The 21,954-nt window shown below is 50.5% G+C and overlaps 1 protein-coding gene across 1 annotated transcript in view; it reads left to right on the top strand.

Moving 5' to 3' along the window:
* FBRSL1 (fibrosin like 1) overlaps positions 1 to 21,954 on the top strand; it is a 317,105-nt gene that overhangs the window by 82,700 nt on the left and 212,451 nt on the right. Inside the window, 1 exon segment of the mRNA XM_027844057.1 lies at positions 9,022 to 9,225. Coding sequence (XP_027699858.1) covers positions 9,022 to 9,225 — 204 coding nt within the window.

Below are 21,954 nucleotides of genomic sequence, written 5' to 3'. Positions count from 1 at the left end.
AATCACAATAATAAAAAATACATTCTAGCATTTTCCATATGTATGTACAAATAAATTGATTTTTCATCAAGAAAACTTTATTGGGCACATAATACCTTTCCTGTGTCAGAAAGTAGTTAAATGTATAGCAGAACAATGTGAGCAAGACCCTCCATCCTTATTTCTTGTCTACCACCCATCTTTTTCTTAGCAGAGCTTTTTTGGAAAGAGATTTCTGCATGTTGTCATCAGCCTTCAGTTTGTTTCATGTTTTAGGTTTGACTGAGAATGGTACTGAGAATCATGATTCCCAGAGAGCCGTTGTTGTTAATGGATTGTTGTTAATTGTTAATCAGAGCTTGCTTAGTAAGCCTGGGATGGGTTTCTCCGAAGGCACAAAAATTACAAAACCTCATTGATTGGAAATCAGTTCTGACTCTCTGGTTCTTGCGGTAATCAATTAGCTCATCTTTGACTGCTAGCACAGGGCTTCACATCCAAACCCCATTCATTGGGTTTGGGTCAGAGGAATCATTCCTTCAGCTACCTGGTTATACCATAAATATTCATGTCCCTTCTTTCTCCAGTCCACAAGTGTTTTTCAGTAACACTGTGCCACTTTCTGGGATATTTAAACAATAGTAGAATGACTTACCAAATTCCCAACTTGCTCCCCCCTCCCCCCATAAGCTTTCTGTTCTCCATAGAAATTCCTGTTCTAGACTTTACCCAGAGGAAACTTACGACATTATCAAGTACAACTTTGACCCTCGTCTTTGTCTCCCAGTTAGATTGTGAGCTTCTTGAGGGCAGGGACCATCTTTTGCCTCTTTTTGTATCTTCAGTGTTTAGCATTAGTGCCTGGCACATAGTTGGTGCTTAATAAATGTTTATCGACCGACTGGTAGAACTTTCCTAAGGTAATAGAATTAGTAAGGAGCAGAACCAGGGTCCAAATCTAGCCCCTCTGGCTCCATAGTTAATAATCAGTCATTCATTCAGCTTGCGTTTAATTAAGCCAGGCACTGGGCTAGGGATACCAATACAGAAGTGAAATGGTCCCTGCCCTCAAGGAGCTTCCCATTCTGCCATCTTCGTTAGTCTAGGCTTCAGCTCATATTCCTATGGCCTTCTGCAGCCCCAACATTACTTTCTTCATAATAGACTCTAGAGGTAGATAGGTTAGTTATTATTCCCATTCTACAGATAAAGAAATTGAGGCTTGGAGAAGTCAGTACTTGTAAGTAGCAGAAATGGCACTCGAACCTGGATCATAGGATTTTAGAATGAGAGCTGGAAGGGACCTTATCATAAGGTGGTCTAGTTCGACCCTTGATTTACAGATTAGGAAACTGAGCCGTGGGGGGAGGATGAATGATTTTCCCGAGGTCATAAGTCCCAGTGTTTGACCCCAGTTCCTCACATGCTGTGCCTCCATCTTTCTGTGCTATACTACCTGCAGACATTGTCCTCTACTCTCAGTACTGACCCCATCTCGTGCCCAGGGCGGCAGTGATCGCTCACTCAACAAACTTTTTACCAACGAGCTCCCTCGGAATGGCCAAACATTTGGAGCTCTGGTCTAGCAAACATCTGGAGTAGTTGAGCAAGATGGTGCCAGGGCCAAGTTGTCTACCCCCTCGTCTGGCCCAGGGGTGGGTTGATGGTCTTGGGGTGGGTGGGGCAATTGCTGCCCTCTACTTGACAGAGGAGGGAGCATTCCCTGGGGGTCAGGAGCAGAGCTGAGGGTCAAGATGCAGACTGCTGTCTGAGGCCAACAGCTCCCAGGGGATGCCATTGAGCATGGCATGGAAGTGATTGGCCAAGGGATGAGGATTTTTTTAAGGGGATCATATGTGTGCCCTATGGAACTCTGCCAGCCAGTGCCTCAGGGCTGTGCAGAAGGAAAGAGCTCCCTTGTTCTTGGCTCCAGCAGAAAGGGCTCAGTGTGTGTGCTGGGGGAGGAGGCATCCTCTTCCCTGAACCACCTGGAGAGGAGCTCTCTCCCTTCAGGGCCGTCACTGGACCCTCTAATGACCAGGCCCCAAGCCCAGCCTGAAGGGAGACACCGGGACTCACCGGGCAGTAGATTTAGAGCTAGCAAAGACCTCAAGGGTCATGAGTCCACACCCCCTCCTCATTTTACAGATGAGGAAACTGAGGTTCAAAATGACATAAGCCATAAATAGCAGAATCACAATTTAAACCCAAATCTATTGGTTTCTACTATACCAGGCTGGTTCCTGGAGTTTCCTTCAGGGTGGTTAGGGTAAGGGGGCAGTCAGAAGGGCAATAAGCATTAATGTAGAACTTATTATATGTGCCAGATACTGTGTCGAGCACTATTTTTTAAGCAAACTTCACCTCATTTAATCCTCACAATAACCCTGCAACGTAGATGCTATTATCAAACTCACCCCCTCTCATTTTTCATTTTGGGAAACTGAGGCAAACAGACATTAAGGGACTTGCCCAGGGTCACATAGCTAGTATCTGAAAATGGATTTGAGCTTAGGTCTCTCAGACTCTAAGCCTCGTACTTTATGTACTGTACCACCTAGCTACCTAGCTTGAATGAATGAATGAATGAATGAATGGATGGATGGCTATAATCGTCATTAGTCCTCATTCACACTTGTCAGCTAGCTACAGCACAGCCCTCCTGGTCCCTCGAATGGGAGAGAATTCCATTCATCCTTCCCTCAGTGTCTCCTGCCCAAATGGAGGTCAGTAGACAAGGATCTGGCCTGTGTACCCTGGATCCCTAGAGTTATTAGGGATGTCTGATTTGAAACAGATAACACATGATGGGGATAGGGGAGGAGGGGAGAGACAGAAAGACCGGGGGATTAGTTGATTCACTTAGAGTCAGGATGACCTGGGCTCAAAGAATACACACACTCACGCTCATAGACATAGCCCCCAGTGGACTCATCCATTCATTTTCCTTTCCAGGTGTTAATACTTAGGGAACTAGGTAGCATTGTGTAGTTTCTATTCAATTAGATTTATCAAGCTGAGGCAACACGGTGTAGTAGAATAGAGTGTAGGCTCTCTATTTGGAGTCTGAAAGACCTGGGTTCAAATCCTCCCTCAGAATTTTAGCTTTATGATTCTGAGTGAATCTCTCTTGGTCTCAGAAACTACAAGTTATAGCCACCCCACAGTGGGATGGACTGCTGGGAGGTAGTAGCTTGTGTCCGGCCTGCAGGTGGGATTCTGTTTGAGGTATAGGTTGGACCAAAGGACCACTAAGTTCTGAATTCTTTGATTGTGTCATTCTGAAAAGGGAAGGAGACCAGGTGAGTGGGTGTGTCATTAAGGCAATTGACTAACATTTACTCAGCTCACCTGCTCTTTGTCAGGCCCAGTGCCCAGGGATGAGAAGGGCATACCCATCACTACAGCCAGGTTTTCCCTCTAGCTCAGTCAGCTCTCTGGAAGAGAATTAGATAGATTTGGAGAAAATCCCAACTGGTTTTCTGTCTTCTCAACCACTAACAGGGCCTACTTTTCCGTAATTTCAAGGATGGGGATGAGGGACTTAGGCGTGGCCATTAAGGGTCCTATCCCAAATGATACTCGGTTCTTGCTGGCCCTAAACAGTGATACTTTTAGCGTGGAGCCTCCCTGGCATCCAGGCCTTTCCTGTTCCCATTTTACATACATCTCCACACCAGGGAGGGAGATGGAAAGGTCAGTGCAACCTGATGGCAGTAAGCATGCCAATTCCCTTAGGCTGCCTGAGGGAAAAGGCAGTGGTCATCATAACTGATGTTTCTGCAGTACCAGAATGTCTGTGGCTCCAGTGGGAGGCTGACAATCTGTGTGCTCCCTGCTCTGGAGTCTTTGTAGAGTGGATTCAGTCATATTAGACTCTTAAAGACCCCATTTGGGGTTTTCTTGCCAAAGATCCTTGCCCCAGGGTCACACAGCTAATAAGTGTCTGAGGCTAGATTTGAACTCAGATCTTCATGACGCAAGGTCCAGTTTTGTGTCCTGAGAATCCTTGCCTCTGGGATATTTTAAAAAAATTTTTTTTTTTTCTCGAGGCAGTGTGGTGAAGTGAATTGCCAGTGCTCGCACAGCTAGTAAGTGTCAACTGTCTGAGGTCAAATTTGAACTCAGGTCTTCCTGAATCCAGAGCCAGTGCTCTATCCACTGAGCCATCTAGCTGCCCCTGGTATATTTTTTATTATCAATATTTTCTCCTGTGTTTTCATTTTTCCAGGATTGCTTTCTGAATTGGGACCCTGTGTTAGGGCCCCCCTCTGTGAAGTTGCAGAAGGAATGATCTTGGCCTGCTTTGGTACTGATCTTATTAACTAGGATCTGATTAATAAGCATTATGTTCTTCCAGATCCTCAGGAGCAGGGCCAGGCTGATCTAATCCAGGGAACCCCCTGATGGGTGTGGGTGGGGGTGAGAGTGGCACACCTGCAGGGCGCCCCCCCCCCCCCCCAGTGTCCTCAGTTAGATCCTGCTCTGGACTTCTCTCTCTCCACCCCTGTACATGGCAGCTGGTGCTGGGTCTCCCAGGCCTCTCCTGAGTCTCTAAACTGGAAAGTTGTCTGTGAGCTCTTGGGCTGGGCTTTTCTATGTGGATCCCCTTCCCCAAGTGCCCATAGGCCTCTGACTTAGCACAGTGCTAGGCACATAGTAAGAGCTTAATAAATGTTAGTCTGCTCTGGGTCTATTTATCTCTCTGCCTGCACTTATCCATCTATTCCTCTATCTATATCCAGATATCTTTCTGCATCCATCCATCTATATGTCTGTCTATCCATTTGTCTGTCTGTCCGTCCATCTATCTATCTGTCTGTCTGTCCATCTGTCTGTCCATCTGCCTGTCCATCCATCCATCCATCTCTCTCTCTCTCTCTCTCTCTCTCTATCTGTGGACCTGGACAGGCTAATGTATTTGTTTTTTCCTTGACTTTCTTGATCATTTCTTCATGTGGTGTTCCCCCCCCCCACTTTCCATCTCCCTCCTTCCCTCCTCCCCACTCTTGCCCCCTCCCCCTCTCTCCCTTGATTTTATTCTAATTGTTACTGAGCTGGGCTGGTCTACTTCCATTCATTCCTCCATCTTTTGGAGAGGCTTAGGGAGCTCCCAGGTGAGGAAAGTCTCTCTGCCAGTGTAGGGGGACCCCTGCTCTGCTATTTATAATTCTCGGTTGCTGCTTAGACCTGTTCACTTGCCTGGAGTCATACAGCCAGTATATGTCAGAGGCGGAACTTGAAACTGGAGGTCACCTTTCTATCCATTTTGCCTCACTCCCTCTCCACAACATGTTTATTTAAACATTAATGCAGAATACTTATACCAGGTGATTTCCAGAGGGGGTGGGAGGGTGAGGGGGTAGGAATCTGAATAGGCTTCCTATAGGAGGTGGCACTGGCGCTGAGCTTTGAAAAAAGCCAGGGATTATAGGAGGCCGAGGTGAGGGGGCTCACCCCACTTACGGTGGTGAAGGAGACAGCCCTGTGCCAAGGGACCCAAGATGGAATGTCATGGAGGAGGGACAGCAAGGAGGTCTGTTCATACTTCCCCAGGGCACAGCACTCACTACCTAGTTAGGGAATTGATGAATCTTTGTGATTTTCATTGGGTTAAGGATGGATGATAATGATGGTGATGGTGATGATGATGATGGTGGTGGTGATGGTGATCCTGTAGCTGTTTAAGGTTTACAAAGGGCTTTGCATGTGTTACCTCATTTGATTCTCACAACAGACCTGAAAGGTCAGTGCTGTTATTATCCCTGCCCCATTTTAGAGGTGGGTAAACTGAGGCAGACAGAGGTGAAATGACTCTCCCAGGTCACAGAGCTAGTAAGTAGTTCTCTAACTTGACCTTTCCAAGTCCACCACTGTATCCCCCTCCCCACCTTGCTGGCTACAGTATGCTTTCTAAAGGTGCTCCCGCAAGGGCAGGCCCTTCCCCCCTGGAAAAGGGGGGATGAGGCTCGGAATGGACACATAGAGGACACAGAGAGGGTTTAGGGGTGAGTTCCTGTGGTCTCTGCAGGGGAGAGGACTGACTGAGCGTTTGAATCATCAGCGTGTGGGTCCATTTTAGCACCTGGGCATTAGGATTTTGCCAAGGGCACACTGATAGCCCTCTTGGTCTCTTCTTTTGGGATTTCCACATTTGAGTGTTTTCGTAGGAAGCCTGCGGATGCAAGGATTAATAGAGAAGGTCACCGCTGGATATTCAGGGCTGCCTCCCTGGAGGCCAGCTGCCCCTCATCCTGGGGTCTAGGGAAGTGGAACCAGAAAGTGGGGGGTAGGAACAGGGCTGAGCTTGGGGTACCGAGGGCTGGTTTGTGGGTTTCCTAAGCAGATGTCCAGTGACAGGAAGGCCCAGCTAGTGTTTGGGGCGTTGGGAAAGTGGGACCCCAGAGTACTGGGAGTGAGTGGACCAGAAGGGGTGTGGATTTAGAAATTGGAAACAGACTTGGGCTCAGGGAGGTCCCTTCTCATTCATAGCCACGTCCTGTATCAGGACCGGCCTGGGTCTCCTTAATTTCAGTAAGTGACCTCACCCTCGGCGGGGAAGGGAAGGGCACCCAGGGCTGGACTGCCCAATAGATCCAGCCTTCTCTTTGTTCATTGATTTCCTGGTTTGCTGTGACTCCAGCCCAGCTGTGGATACTCCTGACTTGTGAACCAAGAAGGGAGGGGAGCCACAGCATGCCTGTGCCTGCCCTAGGAACCCGGGGATGGGGGGGAGAGGAGTGGATGATGATGATGGTGACGAAGACAATGTCCCCTCCTCACTCTAGGGGAGGAGGGATGAGACTGGGAGCAGTTATCCACAATGAGGTCAGGTCAGTGAAGCTGGTGTCAGTCTTTACGAATTCTTCACACTTCACTTCATAACAGGGGGGATGAGGAAAGGAAGGTAATAGGCATTTATATGGCACCTACTGTGTGCCAGGCACCATGCTAAGCTCTTTAAAATGTGATCTCATTCGATCGTAGATGCGATCGTGAGACCATAGATAGGAGCAGCCCTGCCCTTTTCTGGTATTGACGCTCAAAGTCAATCACACTTTTCCATCTTGGGTTGTTCTATAACCCTTCAGTCAACACACATTTATTATTAAGTGCCTACTGTGTGCTAGGAACTGGGAACTGGGGATACAAAGACCAAACAGCCCCTGCCTTCAGGTAGCTTCCATTTGGGGGGGAGCTGGGGAGGTAAAAGCATATACACACATAGTACTTTTGTGCGCACACACACACACACACAAATATGTTCAGTCAAGAAGGATTTATTAAGCACCTGCTGTATGCCAGGCTGCATGCAAGGTGCTCAGGATTCAAAGATGAAAATGCAACCGTCCCTGCCACCATAGATTAGAACTTGGAGGGACCTTGGAGAATATGGAATCTAGTTCCTCATTTTTACTGATGGGGAAATTGAGGCTCCTGACTTGTCTGGGGTCACATAACATCTGAGGTGTAAGGAGTTGACATTCAACCAGGAGAGCCCAATACATCCACCAAGAAGCGCAAATTCTCAGACTGGTTTTATTTTGCAAGGTGTCCCAGAAGTCTTGGTGCGGCTTTCCACTGCAGCACTGAAACTTTTGGGACACCTTTTATTTAAATTTTTTTTTGTATCTTAAAACCTAGTTTTGTGAGTCTTTTGTCATCATGGCTGTTTTTGGATATTGGGATCAGGTCTTAATTGCAGGATCTTTCATGTGGACCGTCTCCTTTGCTGATTGTCTTCTTTGTGAATGATTTCTGTCAGAAGTAACCTGGGATAGGTTATAGGAGCCAGCTTTGTATCTGTCATCCATGCCTCCTCTGATAGAATGGAAGCTCCTTGAGGGTGGAGCCTGTCTCACTTTGTCTTTATATCCCCTGGCATGTAATAGAGGCTTAATAAATGCTTGTTGATTAATTACTATAGAGCTGGAGAATCCATCTTCCTCTTTTTTTTTTTTTTTTTTTTTTTTTTTTTGGTGAGGCAGTTGGGGTTAGTGACTTGCCCAGGGTCACACAACTAGTAAGTGTCAAGTGTTTGAGGCTGGATTTGAACTCAGGTCCTCATGACTCCAAGGCCGGAGCTCTATCCACTGCACCACCTAGCTGCCCCTCCTCATTTTCCCAAGATCGCACAGCCAATCAGTAGCAGAGACTGGATTTGAACTCAGGTCCTCTGAACCACATGGCCAATGTTTGGGTTCTTTCTGATACACCCAGTTATTTTGTGAGGCAGCATAAAATCTTATTAACAAGTCTTGTCAAATCCCCACCTAGACAGATACTTGGAGCAAGTCACTTAACCTCTGTCTACGTCAGTTTCCTAATCTACAAAATAGGGATAATGATCCCTGAGGTAGGAAGGAGAAAGGAACAAGTATTTATTAAGAGCCTACTATGTTCCGGGTACTTTATGGGATCTCATTCGATCCTCATGACAACCTTGTGAAGTAGGTACTATTATTATCCCCATTTTACAGCTGGGGAAACTGAGGTAGACAGAGGTGAAGTGACTTGCTCAAGCTAGTAAATGTCTGAGGCTGCATTGGAATTCGGGTCATCCTGGCTCCAGGCTCTACCCTGTGTGCCATGACTCAAAAGGTGTCGTCATAAAGACCAAATGCAATGATTGGCAAGTGGTTTGCTAACCTTGTGATTCTGTCTAAATAGGATGAGGATCAAAGCAGGGCCTTGAACCCTGGGCCAGCTCTTTAGTTTTTTTTGGGGGGGGGTGAGGCAATTGGGGTTAAGTGACTTGTCCAGGGTCACACAGTTAGCAAGTGTCAAGTGTCTGAGGCCAGATTTGAACTTGGGTCCTCCTGACTCCAAGACCGGAGCTCTGTCCACTGCGCCACGTAGCTGCCCCCCAGCTCTCTATTCTTGACCCCACTTTGTCTTCCTGTTGCTACATAAATGTCAGTTAATATTTGGGGAGCAGTGAGAGCCTTGATTTACGTTGGCAGGATTTTTGGGGTGCAGCAGAGTCTTTCTGCAGTGTCTCGTTGCGCTCACCCGCCCTCTGCCTTCTCTCCTCTCCTGCAGAAGGACATGGCCCTGAAGCCCCAGGAACGGAAAGAAAAGTGGGAGCGACCAGCCAGCAAGAAGGCCCGAGAATCCGAGAACTGCCCCTCGGCGGAGCCCAGTGAGAACGGCCACGGGCCCCGGGAGCCAGGGAACGCAGAACGGGAGGCAGAGCGGGCCAGCGATCGAGCGAAGAAGAAGGTCCCCTTCCAGCTCTCCACTCAGGTAGGCAGGCGGGAGAGTGGGGGGAAGCTGTGGCTGTCACAGCTTGGTGGGGGCAGTCGTGGTGAGTCAGAGACCGGGGAGGCCAGCGGCTGGGGGAGCTACCTAAGAGCCCCAGGATGTGGGGGCAAGGCCTGGGAGAAGGGGGCGGGGCGCTGGGGCCAGCAGAGCCCAGGCAGGAGGAGGAAGAGGGAGCCGCCAGCCCCCTGGCAGTGGCGGGGGACGTGTAATCAGTAGGCACTTAATAGATGTTCATTGTACCATAATGTATTACGTTGGGATCCGTGAATGCTGACCCCCATTTCCTCCTAATGGTCCCGTGAGATGAGCCAGAGATGGTCTGCAGAGAAGCAGTGACCTGTTCTCTGCCTGCAGTTTATCATCCCTAAAAGCACTTGGGCCTCATTTCTTTCTGCCTGGCTCTGGGAGCCTGGCGTGGCCCCTGGCAACCCCCTCCCTCTGTCCCCCGGAGCCAGCCCGACTGCCTGGTCTTGGGAAGTGGGTTAAAGCTCCCGGGCCATTGGAGTCGGATTCCTGGTCACCTGTTAGGAGTGAGGGTCGGGGTGGTAGGGCACTGGCCACCAAGGGTCAGGAGTGTTGTCGACGCGGACGTTTTAGCACACAGCCTTCCTGATTGGAAAGTGAGCGCCCGGGTCCCGTCTTAGTGCTAGAGAGCCTCTTAGATCTAAAGCCGGGGGACCCCAGAGACCGCCTAGTCAACACAGATGGGGAGACTGAGGCCCGGGGAGGCGACTCGCCCAAGGTCATACAGTAAACATGAGGGGTAGATCTGAGCCCAGGTGCACGCTGCAGGGGGTTCCCCTTCCATGAATCGGGGATCCATTTGAGCTTCTGAAGGGGGAAGCGACAGAGTATGGACCTCCCTGGTCTCTGTAGAGCAGCCGCCGGGAGCAGGGGAGCCCCTTCCCCTAGCCGAGATCTGCTGCTGCAGCTCCTCTGGGGCGGGCCGGTCACCAGCCCCGCTCTCCCCACTCAGGCTTGTTTCCCCCAGTGTCCAGGCTGGCAGGGCTCTGGCTTCTGTGCCTGCTGCCCCAGGGGGCCCCGTTCTTGCCGAGCCTTTAATTCTGCTCCCAGCCTTAGGCCTGACAGGCCAGCGACTCCGTCTTTGCCTTTGGAGCAGCCCAGGAGGCCAAAGACATTCGGGGTAATGGGCCCCGTTTTAGAACAGCCTGTCTTCAGATTACAGGACCTCTGGGGGAGGGGGTGTGCCTTGGGCAGCCCTGGGGTCCTTAGCTCAGGGGCGTATGCCTGTGCCATCCCTGAGGTTCCCCTGATCTTCTCCCCACCTCCTGATTGTTCACACCTTCTGAGATTGCACCCCAGCCACTGGGGAGTCCCCATAGCCACGCCAAGTCTTTGGGGGGGATTTGTGTAGTCATCAGCACCTTTAGGTGGGTGGGGGCTGCGAAACCAGCCTTGTCACCATGCATCACTGTCTGTTGGTGCTTATGGGAGCTCAGCCCCAAAGCTGCCTTATGTCTGGCTGTTCCCTCCCCAGTGCACCTGCCGCTAGTGACCTCCAAAACCACGTGGTATGTGTGTGGGGTGGGGGTGGGGGTGGGGGTGGGTGGTAAGCTCCCTGAGGACAGGGGCTGCTTCCTTTTTCTCCTTCTATCAGCACCTTGCGTGCCTGGCACATATTTGCTTAATTAATATTTTTAGATTAATTGCTTCAAGCTCAGGGTTAGCGCTGACCCCCAGAGAGGATGGACTTAGGAGAGACCGGAGCCCAGAACTATAAACTGCTCGTCAGTTAAGGGTCTGGTAGAGAGAGGCTGCTGCAGATACATGTAGCCAAATAGATGTCCAGCTGGAAAGGAACCGTTAAATCTAATCCCGGCACTTTGCGAGGAGCCTTGTGGGGTAATAGATAGAACATCCTAGTGGAGAAGGAGGCCCCAGGTTCGAATATTGATTTCATCACCCACTGTGTGACCTTAGGAAAATCACTTCTTAGCCTAGGAGTGATAATAGCACCTACCTCCCAGGGTTGTGAGGACCCAGTGAGATATTTATATAATTGCTTTGCCAGCCTTAATATTCTATATGCATCTCACCTGCTACCATGTCATTGTTATTATTATCATTATTGTTAGTATTATTGCTGTTCTGGATGAGCAAACAGAGCCAGAGAGATACAGAATGGGATTTTGAACCCAGGGCCTCAGACGCCAAAGTTCTCTCCACTGTGTCTTAGATGACATCTTGTGGGACAGCAGGTTTCCAGAGGAATCTCATTTGGGACTGGAAAGACTCGTTTTTAATACCCTTGTCTGAGCTATAAATAGTTCCCACACGCCTTCACATAGCCATACACACGGGCGCATGCATACACACGCACCCACACGTGTGCAGGGAAACTCATGGAGTCCTGATTCAAAGGAACCAGCAGAGAGACTGGCAGTGGCCGCGTTAAGACATTCTAACGGCTGATCGACAAACATTTCTTAATTGCCTGCTGTTTGCTCGGCCCGGAACGAAATGACAAAGAGTAGAATGGTTCCTGCCTGGAAGGAGTGAACTTAATACGATGGGGACCTGAAAACAGATTCCGTACTGATTGCTGCATGAAATGTGTAACAACCGAACGGGGCCAGGTGGTTGGGAGCTGGGCCCAACAGTGGCTTCCTGCTCGAGCAGGGCCAGGGACCAGCGGTATCTCTCCTAATAGCGGGTTCTGGCAGCTACTTGAGCAGAGGAGTTACCACCGCCCTCTTGCTTCTGTAGTTGTGTATCTGTAGGTATCCCCCAGTAGACTACAGGCTACCTGAGGGCAGGCGTAATTTAATTCATTTTATCCGTATATCTCCTACTCCCGGTACAGAGTTTAGTTTGTTTTTTGGACCAGTTAGGATTCCTTCAGTGCAGGGAGTTCCCAGTTAGGAAACTCCACCATTTCAGAGTCGGGGAGCCCTAGCCATTAGAGAGAGGTTACGTGACTTGTATATGTCAGTGGCAGAATTCTATCTCAGGTCTTACTGATGCCGAGGCAAACTCTCTGTCCGTTGCACCCCTTCTCTCTATAAGGGGTAATCAAGGGAAACACAGGAGACCAGAAGGAGGGTCTTGGTTACCAAAGTAGATGCAGTTAAGTGATACAGTAGTAGAGCACTGAGCCTGGAGTCAGGAAGACCTGAGTTCAGATCCTTCTCAGACACTTCCTCGCCTCAGTTTCCTCATCTGTAAAATGGGAATGATAACAGCGCCTACCTACCAAAGTTGTTGCAAGGATCAAACGAGATCCTCTTTGTAAACTGCTTCGCAAACGTGAAAGCTCTCTGTAAATGCTAACTATCATTACTACATGCAGGACCGGGGCCACGGTGGCGAAAAGCGAAGCGCCCTGGAATCCTTAGACAACTGGGACTTACTCTTGTGTGCAGTGCCCTTCCCCCTCTGTCCCCTTTCCCACTAGAATAGCTGGTGGAAATGCAGCCTTCCTCATCAGTAGGTCCAACAGTGAGTAAGCCTATAACCAGCTATGATTACTCTTACTCCTGCTACTGATTATCCCTACTCCTGATCCTACTCCTGATTACTAGTACTAATTATTGTTACGAGTAGTGCTACTAATTATACTCCTACTAGTAGTACTACTACTTAATATTATTTATCACTACTACTGGAAGTACTACTACTGCTTATTATTACTAGTACTTATTAATAATAATACTAATTTTTTTTTTAGCAGTGCTACTAGTTGTTATTACTAGTACTGCTCCTGATTATTGCTACTACTTCCCACCACTACCACCACCTCTGCTCCTACTATCACTGCTACTAATACTACCACCACTATCCCATGACTACTACTATTACTATTACCATTACTATTACTACTACTGCTACTGTTACTGTTGTACAGTGAAGTCTGCTCTGCCCACTTGACTTGCTCAGAGGAGGTATGTAGTGTTTGTTCAACACTACATTGAATTGAATGAATCAATGCAAATGCAGCTAGGCTAGATTGACTCAAGGCTTTCCCACTCTCAATCCTACTTTAGGAAGGACAGGCTATAAGAATGGTAGCCATGATGATGGGGATACTGTGTCCTAGGAAGTTTGGTTTTACAAAGTGGTGATATTTAACCCAGAGAGAAAAGACTTAGGAGGGGCAGCTAGTTGGCGCAGTGGGTAGAGCACTGGCCTTGGATTCAGGAGGACCTGAGTTCAAATCCGGCCTCAGACACATAACACTTACTAGCTGTGTGACCCTGGGCAAGTCACTTAACCCCCACTGCCCAACAAAAGAAAAGACAAGACTTAGGGGAGACCCAATGTTTATCTTTTTATTACCAAAAGACTTGGTTTTGGGGGGACAATGGTGCAGACTCCTTATTTAAACTCTTTGGATGCCATTCAAGTTTTCTGGGAAGCACCCTTAGCATAAAGGGGGATCTCTTGGACCACTCCTCCCCCAATCTGTGTTTCATCTTCTGTTTAGCATTTCGTCCAGCTCTTTCTCTTGGCAAGACGTAGCCCACTCCACCGATGCGGGAAGGTCTAACCTAGGCAGTACCCCTTGCCCCTAAGATCTGTCTTGAGAGCCACTTTCCACCTTCTCTTCCCCCGTCCCACCAAGGTCTAGCCTGGGCAACGTCTCCTGCCTGCCGGGGTCTCTCCACTGAGGCTGGGTAGGTTCCCTTTCCCACGGTGGTCTAGCCTCTCCCCAGAGGTCTAACCTTCCTCTCCACGTGTGTTTGTGAAGAAGTCAGGTGAACCCTAGGACTCATCCTGGGAATCCGGGTCAGTTTCTTGCCAAACCCGTTCCTACAGTTTCTCCCTCTTCTCTTCCAGAAACTCTGGGCTCCCTTGACTCCGGCCTTGCCGAGGCAGGAATCCGGAGCCCTGTGTTTACTTTCTTCTCCTTCCTCTCCTAAGGCATTTGGCCCCAGTTCAGTCCCAGGGATTAAGTATGACTAGGGTAGTCCGGGTGCCTAGAATAATACCCAGGGGGTGAGGTTTCTGTTTTTCAAACCCTTGCCTGACTCTCTTTTTTCAAAGGCTGGAAATAAGATCGCCTTCATTTCCATGGTGAGCAGAGTGGTTGCCCCCCGCCCCCCACCCCATCCCTTCCCTTCCTGGGGGAGGTGGGGCAGGACAAAGACAGTCTTAGGCCTCCCCAAGGTCTCTGTCTTTGGAAAGTTTATCCTCCCCTCCTGACCCAACCTGCCCCCCTGGGGATATATTCCCACTGACCATGGCTTCTAATGGTCAGTTTGGGAGAGGGTTTGGGGTCCCAGGCACAAGTCCCAGGTTTCAAACCACCGACGGTGAAAGTGAGAATCCGTAGGGTGGCTTGTGGGTTCAGCCTCTCCTCTCCCTCTGCCCCCCAGACCCCTGACAGAGGTGGTGGGGGAATTGCTTTGTGTCCAGGCCAGACTCCGATGGTTTGACGGTTCCAGATGTTTGCCCAGAAACGCAGCTGCTTTTCTGTTCAGTAATTCAGTCCTTCCCTCGATGACTGGGTCAGTGAGGAGTTTCTTTTGAGGGAAACAAAAGCGTCTTGTTTTCAGGCCTGCACTTTAAACCCCAGCTGGGGTTTGGGCTGCTTGGGGGGAAGGGGCAGCATAGTTCAGAGGCCTGTGGGTGAATGGGAGACGTGTGCCCTCCCACACTCGAGGAGCACGTGCATAGAAGATGCGTGTGCATCCCTGGCTCGGAACCAAGAAGAGAGTGTGGGCAGATCTGAGCCAGAACAGGGCTGGGTGGGTCAGGCCCGAACCAAAGGTAGTCAGCTGAAGTCCTTGGTGAGAGTAGCCACATGCCCAAGGGAGAGGGGCATCAGAGGGATCTGTAGTCAGAGGAGCTGGGTTCAGATCCCTCCCGCCATTTTGAACTTGATGCGACCTTGGACAAGTTTTCATTCACACACAGACACACACACACACACACACACCCCCTCTTCGGGATTCTGTTCCTTATCTGTGAGGACTACATGATCACTGAGGTTTTCTCTAGGTCTACATCTAAGATCCTGCGATTCAGCGAGTGCTGGATTGGAAACTGAGGTGATAGAACGTAAAGAGGATTGCCACGGCCACCCCTGGAGTTGTAGGGCCTGGGTTCAAGTCTGCCTTCTGACACTACCCTCACCTTTCTTCCTCCTTGGTCCCTTGTCTACCATGGGGGCGGATTGGACTGGCTCACTTCCCGGCCCCCCGCCTCCATGACCTGGCTTTGTCGACACTCCTGTATGGCGTGAAGCCGGTGGTGGCCAGAAATACAGCTTTCCTTCCCAAGATGGAGGCTCCGTGTGGGCCTGGGGGGAGGGTGGGCAGTCTACTAGGACCCTCTGTCCTTGACTCTGGGCCCCTGACATCTGCTCTCTCCTGGGCTGGACGTGGGGGACGCACAGGCATGGGGTGCCGGTCAAGTCAGGCCACCGAGGCACAGGCCAGAAAATCAGACATCGTGTCCGGTGAACGTTGTAAAAATGATATAAACAAGAGGGATAAGGACTTCATTGGAATAAGGAAACGCCCTCCCCAGTGCTAGTTGGCACCTTCTCCGCAATTTGAGGTGCCCTGTGATAAAGCTCTGGTCATTCCGCCCTGGTTACATGTGCGTGGGCCTCCAGCTCTGAGCTGGGGACTAACAATGAGAGATCAAAACTAAAGTCAGAGTCACAGAATTGGAGAGTCAGAAGGGATTCCAGGGGCCATCTGAGGGATCCCCTCTGACCCACATCTGCAGGTGGTCAGTCCCTGCCTGGCCCCCGTGGCTTCTGCTCCAGTGTGGAGGGCAGTTGTGGTCATCCGCCTGTCCACACCCAAAGGCCCCATCCCATCTCAGCCCTGGCCTGTCTCGGTGCTGGCTGTCACTTCGTTCAAGGGCTGCACTCATGTGAGATAAGCATTCCTGCCTTTGTTCAGCAAATATTTATTAAGCATACCTATTGTGGATGGGCTTGGGCCTGGGCCTGGGCCTGGGCCTGCGCCTGCTACTCCTGCGGGCACCTCCCTGATTCTGGAGGCCCTCCTTGCCTGGCCTCAGTGCCTCATTCCAGCCATACTCCATTCATGCTGCCAAAGGACAGGCCATCTTTAAAGGGCCTAAGGCTCTCCCCACTGGGCGTCAGCCCCAACTCAGCAAATTCTAGGGGCTCCCTGTTGCCTCAAACATATTGTTGAGTCATTTCAGTCGTGTCTCCCTCTCCCTGACCCTGTTTGGGGTTTTCTTGGCAGAGATACTTGGAGTGGTTTACCATTCCCTTCTCCAGCTCATTTTACAGGTGAGGAAACTGAGGCAGACAGGGTTAAGGGACTTGCCCAGGGTCACTCAGCTAGTATGTGTCTGAGGCCGAATTTGAACTTAGGTCCTCCTGACTCCAGAGCTGGTACTCTAACCACTGTGCCATCTGCCTGCCCTATCTCAAATATAAAAGGCCCTAATTTGACATTGAAAGCTCTTCACATCCTGGCACCCCCCCTCTCTCTTTCCATTCTAATTACACTGTACCTCCGCCCTGTCATCTCCCCTCCCTAGGCCTTTGCATTGGCTGTGCCCTGTCCTGTGCCCTGGGTGATTGCTCCTCATTTCTGCCTACTGGTTCCCCTAGCTTCCTTCAGGCCCCCATTTTTGTAGGGAAGACTTTGCTGGTCCTCTCCAGCTTCCGTGGCCTTCCCTTCTCAGGCCGCCTTCAGGCTGCTTGATATTCCATTAGAAAGCAAACTCCTTCGAGGCAGGTTCTGTATCTTTGTGTCTCCAGCACTTAGGAGAGCACCTCACACATAGCATCTGGATTAATAGCATAGGATTAATAAATATTGATTGATTAACTGAGCCCAAATGAATAGAGCTCAGTGTCTGGAGTTGGGAAGGCTTGAGTTCAAATCTGGCCTCACACACTCTCTAGCTGTGTGACTTTGGACAAGTCACTTGATCTGGCTGCCTCAGTCTGCCAGACTTTAAGACAGGGATCACTACCTCCCACTGTTGCTGTGAGGATCAAATGAGATACTCTTTGCAAGGTGCTTAGCACCTAGCAGGAGTACTGTAGAATGCTCGTTCCCCTTCCCCTTTCTCCAACCCTGAAGTTATGGTCTTTGCCCCCAGTTTCTACGAGAAGGCTGAGCCACAAACAGCTATAATAGCGCCTGTCCTTACAGAGTTGCAGGAGGCCTGTGGGAGGGCCAGAGAGGAAGGTAAAATTTTATCTGCCAAGAGAATGAGGGAAAGTTTCCTGGAGAAGGATTCATTGGAGGTGGGCTTTACCGGAATTTGAAATGGGTGTAGGAAGGAAAAAGGAGAATCTTATAGGCCTAAGGGGGTGAGGGTAGGGGCATCTAGGTGGCGCCATAGTGCACGGAGCTTGGAGTCAGGAAGACTCATCTTCATGAGTTCAAATCTGGTCTCAGACACTTTGTGACCTTAGGCAAGTCACTTAACCCTGTCTGCCTCAGTTTCTTCATCTATAAAATGAGCTGGAGGAGGAAATGGCAAACCACACCAGTGTCTTTACCAAGAAAACCCCAAATGGGGTCACAAAGAGTCAGACTGAACAACAGCATAGCCTAAGGGACATTGTGAAGAAAGGCGTCAGAGCTTTGTCTATTTTGGAAGGAAAAAGAAAAACCCCTGCAATTTACTCAGAGAGGCCACACTAGGGAACGAGGATGGATTGTGGAGTGGAGAAATAGCAGGGCCAGATCACTGCCCATCACAGACAGATGAGGCTGGGAGTGATTTGAAGATTACATCGGGAAGAGATGAGCACGGGCACACAGGCTGTGGCGGAGTCTGGGTGGATGGTAATTAGGAAACGCCCTAAGGTCATGGCAGCAGGAGCAGAAAAGGACTGAGAGACAGCAGGAATCAGCACGACTGGCTCCCTGATGGGATGTGGGGGCAGAGAAATCCCTTCTGGTGCCCGGGTGGAGGGCCGCGGCTGTGAGACACCAACTAGGATGTCTGACTCGGTTGATCTATTTCTCTACGGCTTTCTTCCCCTTCTTTTTAAACTCCCTTCTAAAATCAGGCATGGTTCTCAGAGGTTTGGGAGGTGCCCAGACCCTAGGATTAGTGAAGTCAGAGGGAGGAGCAGATTAGGGAGAATGATGATAAACTTCGTTTTGGCCACATAGGAGCCTAGATCTGGAGCTTAGCATAGCACCTGGAACACAGCAGGTGTTTAATAAGTGCTTATTGATTGATTGATTGATAACTGGAAGGGACCTCAGAAGCCGTCTAGTCGATTTCCTTCATTTGACAGATGAGGAAACTGGGTCCTAGTGAGGTCAAGCAGGTCACCAAGGTACTAAGGGGCAGACTTGGATTTGAACCCTTGACTCTCGACTTCAAACCAGCCATAGGCCCGTAGATTTAGAGGTGGAAGGGACTTCAGAGGCCATTCATTGCTTGGCGCGTGAGAAACAGCCACACGGGAGTTAAGCCACTTGCCCAGTGGCCCCGTAGATAGGGCAGGATTCGTGCCCAGGTCCTCTGACTCCAGTCCAGCAGCCTTCCCACTGTATCGGTCCTCAGTGTTTGGGATTGGGAAGAAGAGGGAGGAGCTGGCCAAGAAGAGTGGTTAGATAAGTGAGAGGACGGGGGTTGTGCAGTGTCTGAAACCGGGGGAGGACTGAGGGAGCGTGCAGTGCAGTACTGAAAGGGGTGGGCTCCTGTGTCAGAAGCTGCAGAGCAGTCAAAGAAGATGAGGACTGGATGAAGGGGAGTGATTCGAAGGTCGCCGGCAAACTTCAGAGGGAACCGTTTCAGTCGAGTGGTGGGCGAGAAAGCCAGGATAGCAGGCTTGTTGGAAAGACCAATGGGATGGTTAGGAAGCGTTGTCTACATCAGAGCTGTCAGCAACACCCCTGCAACCTGCAGTGCTTCAATTACAGCCTGGACCGGGTTAAAATGTAACTGGGAAACATTTACTATGTAAATGAAATACAGTAGAATGTAGATAATGTTAATATGTGGTTTTCTAAGTCAGTATGCAGCCTGTCTGGGTCCTTACGTACCTCCTGTCTATTTGAGTTTGGTATCCATGGTCTGTTTACAACCAGTAGATTTAGCAATGACAGAGAGGGTGGGATGCTCTAGCTGGAAGGAGCAAAGACAGGTTTTATCAGTTTGGAGGATTCCCAGGAAGCAAAGGAGCTAATGAAGTGGGCTGAAGGGGTGGTTTCTGAAACAAGGTCCCGGAGGGACGTGTGGGAGAAAACGGGAGTGAATGCAATATAAAGAACCCCAGAATTGGAATCAGAAAGATCTGGGTTCAGCCACAGTTTTGCCTTAACTATCCGTGTGACCTTGGGCAAATTCACCCAGCCTCTCTGAGAGGGCCTCGCCTTTCTTCTTGTAAAAAAAAAAAAAAAATAGGGATCTGTACTAGATTGGGGGGGGCAGGGGAAGAGAGAATCATGGATAGCACCTACTATGTGCTAAGCACTTTACAAGTATCATCTCATTTGATTAGATGGACTCAGGCCCTTTCCAGCTTGGAGAAGTCCTGGCTTAGGTTGGTAGGAGATAGAGGACAAGAGAGTGAGGCAGGTGCGCTGTCCTCCCCCGGTGAAAAGGCTTCTGGGGGAGGGGACCTACTGGACAGGTCGCTGTCCTCTGTGGCTCATTCAGCTGAGCTGCCCCTTGCTGTCCATTGTGAGTGAGTTATGCTGTAGGATCTCAGTACAGAGCACAGGGAGGGGGTGGAGGTAGCTGATTGAGGGGCTGAGCTGAAGAAGAGTGAAAAGAGGGGGTGGGCACAGCCAAAGAGGACACGGATCCTCTCTCCTCTTCCTCCTTCATCCTCCCTTCTTTGTGTCTGTCTCTGTCTCCTCCTCCTCTTCCTCCCCCTCCCCCTTCTTATCCTTTCTGTCCCTGTCCCTGTCCCTCCCCTGTTTCTGCTGCACTTATCCCAGGCACCCTGGAGTTCTCCAGGCTGGGGTCCCCAGGATGTCAGCTTGGGGCAGTGCAGGAGCCTGGCAAGATCTGAAGGCACAGAGGAGCTGGGTTCCAGTGCTGTCTGCCAACCTGTCTGACCTTGAACTAGCCAGCCCTCTGTCTGAGTCTGTGCCCTCCAGTGAGTTGGGCCTGGATGCCCTATGAGGGGATATCGCGAATCTCTTGAGCCTGTGGCCCCTGGTTGGGGAGGGGGTGTAGGGGAGAACCTGCAGGGGAGAGCCTGCACCTGTCTGTCTGCCAGGGAGCAGGGGGCCCCTCCCAGCAGCTTTTTCTGCGGCTTCGTCTGTGGGCCCTTGGCGCCCTCTGCTGGCCAAAGCCCAGACTGCAGCTGGCTTGTTCTCAGCCCAGCGGCGAGGGGGCCTGGCTGTTGCCCCCTGGGTATCGCCTGCAGGCTGCCAGCGCCTTCTAACCCCACCCTCACGAATGTTTTATGGTATCCAGAGCAGTGACTCTGGTCTTTATATACCTGGTACATATTAGGTGCTTAGTCAATGTTTGTGGACTGACTTTTCATCTGGGCTTTCCATCACAGCTGCCTGGGGAGGGAGGGGGTGTAGTCCTCATTTTACAAAAAAGGAAACTGAGGCCCAGAGAAGGGAAGGCACTTGCCCATTGTCACCTGACTAGGACATCTCAGAGCTGGGACTTGAACCCAGGGCTCTGGGCTAGAGTTCTGTCCACCCTGTGGAATGAGAGGGATGTCGGTATGTGAAGACCCTAGATTTGTAGGGGTCAGGCAGAGCTGTGTTGGTTGGGTATGTCTGTGTGGGTGGCAGGTCATCACAGTCCATCCTCAGCTCCCCCATCACTGCCCCGGGTTCTCAGCGCTCCCCCATCCCTGCCTGGTCTTCAGCTCACCTGCAGTGAAATCAGACAGAGAGACAGACAGACAGACAGGCAGGCCGGCCGGCCGGCCGTGTACTGCTCTCTGCCCTGCCTCCCGCACAGCCTTCTTGGAGCTGAAGGATCCAGGCAGGCTGGTGAGGCCTCCCTGCTTCCCTCTTCCCCCCAAATGCTGGTTTCCATGGAGAGGAGAGCACAGCCCTGGCTCATTATTGGAAGCAGCTGCTGGCTGTTAGCAGAGCATCTGATTGCTGGCCAGCAGCAGCAGCAGCAGCAGCAGAGGTGGGGAGGGAGGAAGAAGCTGGGCCTTCCAGTCTGTTTGGCCCATTTGTAAGGCCTTGGCAAGAGGCTGTTAGACTGGGGTCAGGGCCCTGCGCAGGAGTGGAAGGGGATGTCCCTGAACTTATGTCTGCATTTGTCTGTTTGTGTGCTGGCTGAACGTCCCCCAGCATCACAAAAAAACCATTCCTCTCTCTCTTCTGCTTGATATGGAGGATGGCCTGGTCCCTCTCTGGAACAGGGAGAGGGGTGGACGGTCAGGGATGTGGCCACCCTGGGGCTCACTCCAGAAACACTGAGGCCAACTAACTCCCTTCCAAAAAAAAAAAAAAACAACCTAGTGAATGAAATGAGGGATACTAGGGGGCAGGACCCTGAGGCCTCCCCTCCTTGTGGCCTTGTGGCCTGGAGATATCAAGGGGAGTGTTGGGAAGCTTGGAGAGTTCAGACCCTATTCTCTGAGCTAGCAGGGGTGGCCATCAACCTAGGGGAGCTGATTACAACATAACCTATCCCTGCCCCAGACACAAAGTGAAACAAGTGTGAATGTGCCTGTGTGAGTCTGTGCTGGGGGAGCAATGGGGAGGTATTGATCGATACAAAATAGAGCCCAAATACTTGAAGCAGCACCCTGTGTAAATAGAACGGTGGAGCTTGAAGAAGGCCTAGGGAAACGGA

This window comes from Vombatus ursinus, unplaced genomic scaffold (genome assembly GCF_900497805.2).
Source record: "Vombatus ursinus unplaced genomic scaffold, bare-nosed wombat genome assembly UNPS02014935.1, whole genome shotgun sequence".
Taxonomy (NCBI): Eukaryota; Metazoa; Chordata; class Mammalia; order Diprotodontia; family Vombatidae; genus Vombatus; species Vombatus ursinus.
This window is presented reverse-complemented; position numbering and strand designations above follow the sequence as displayed.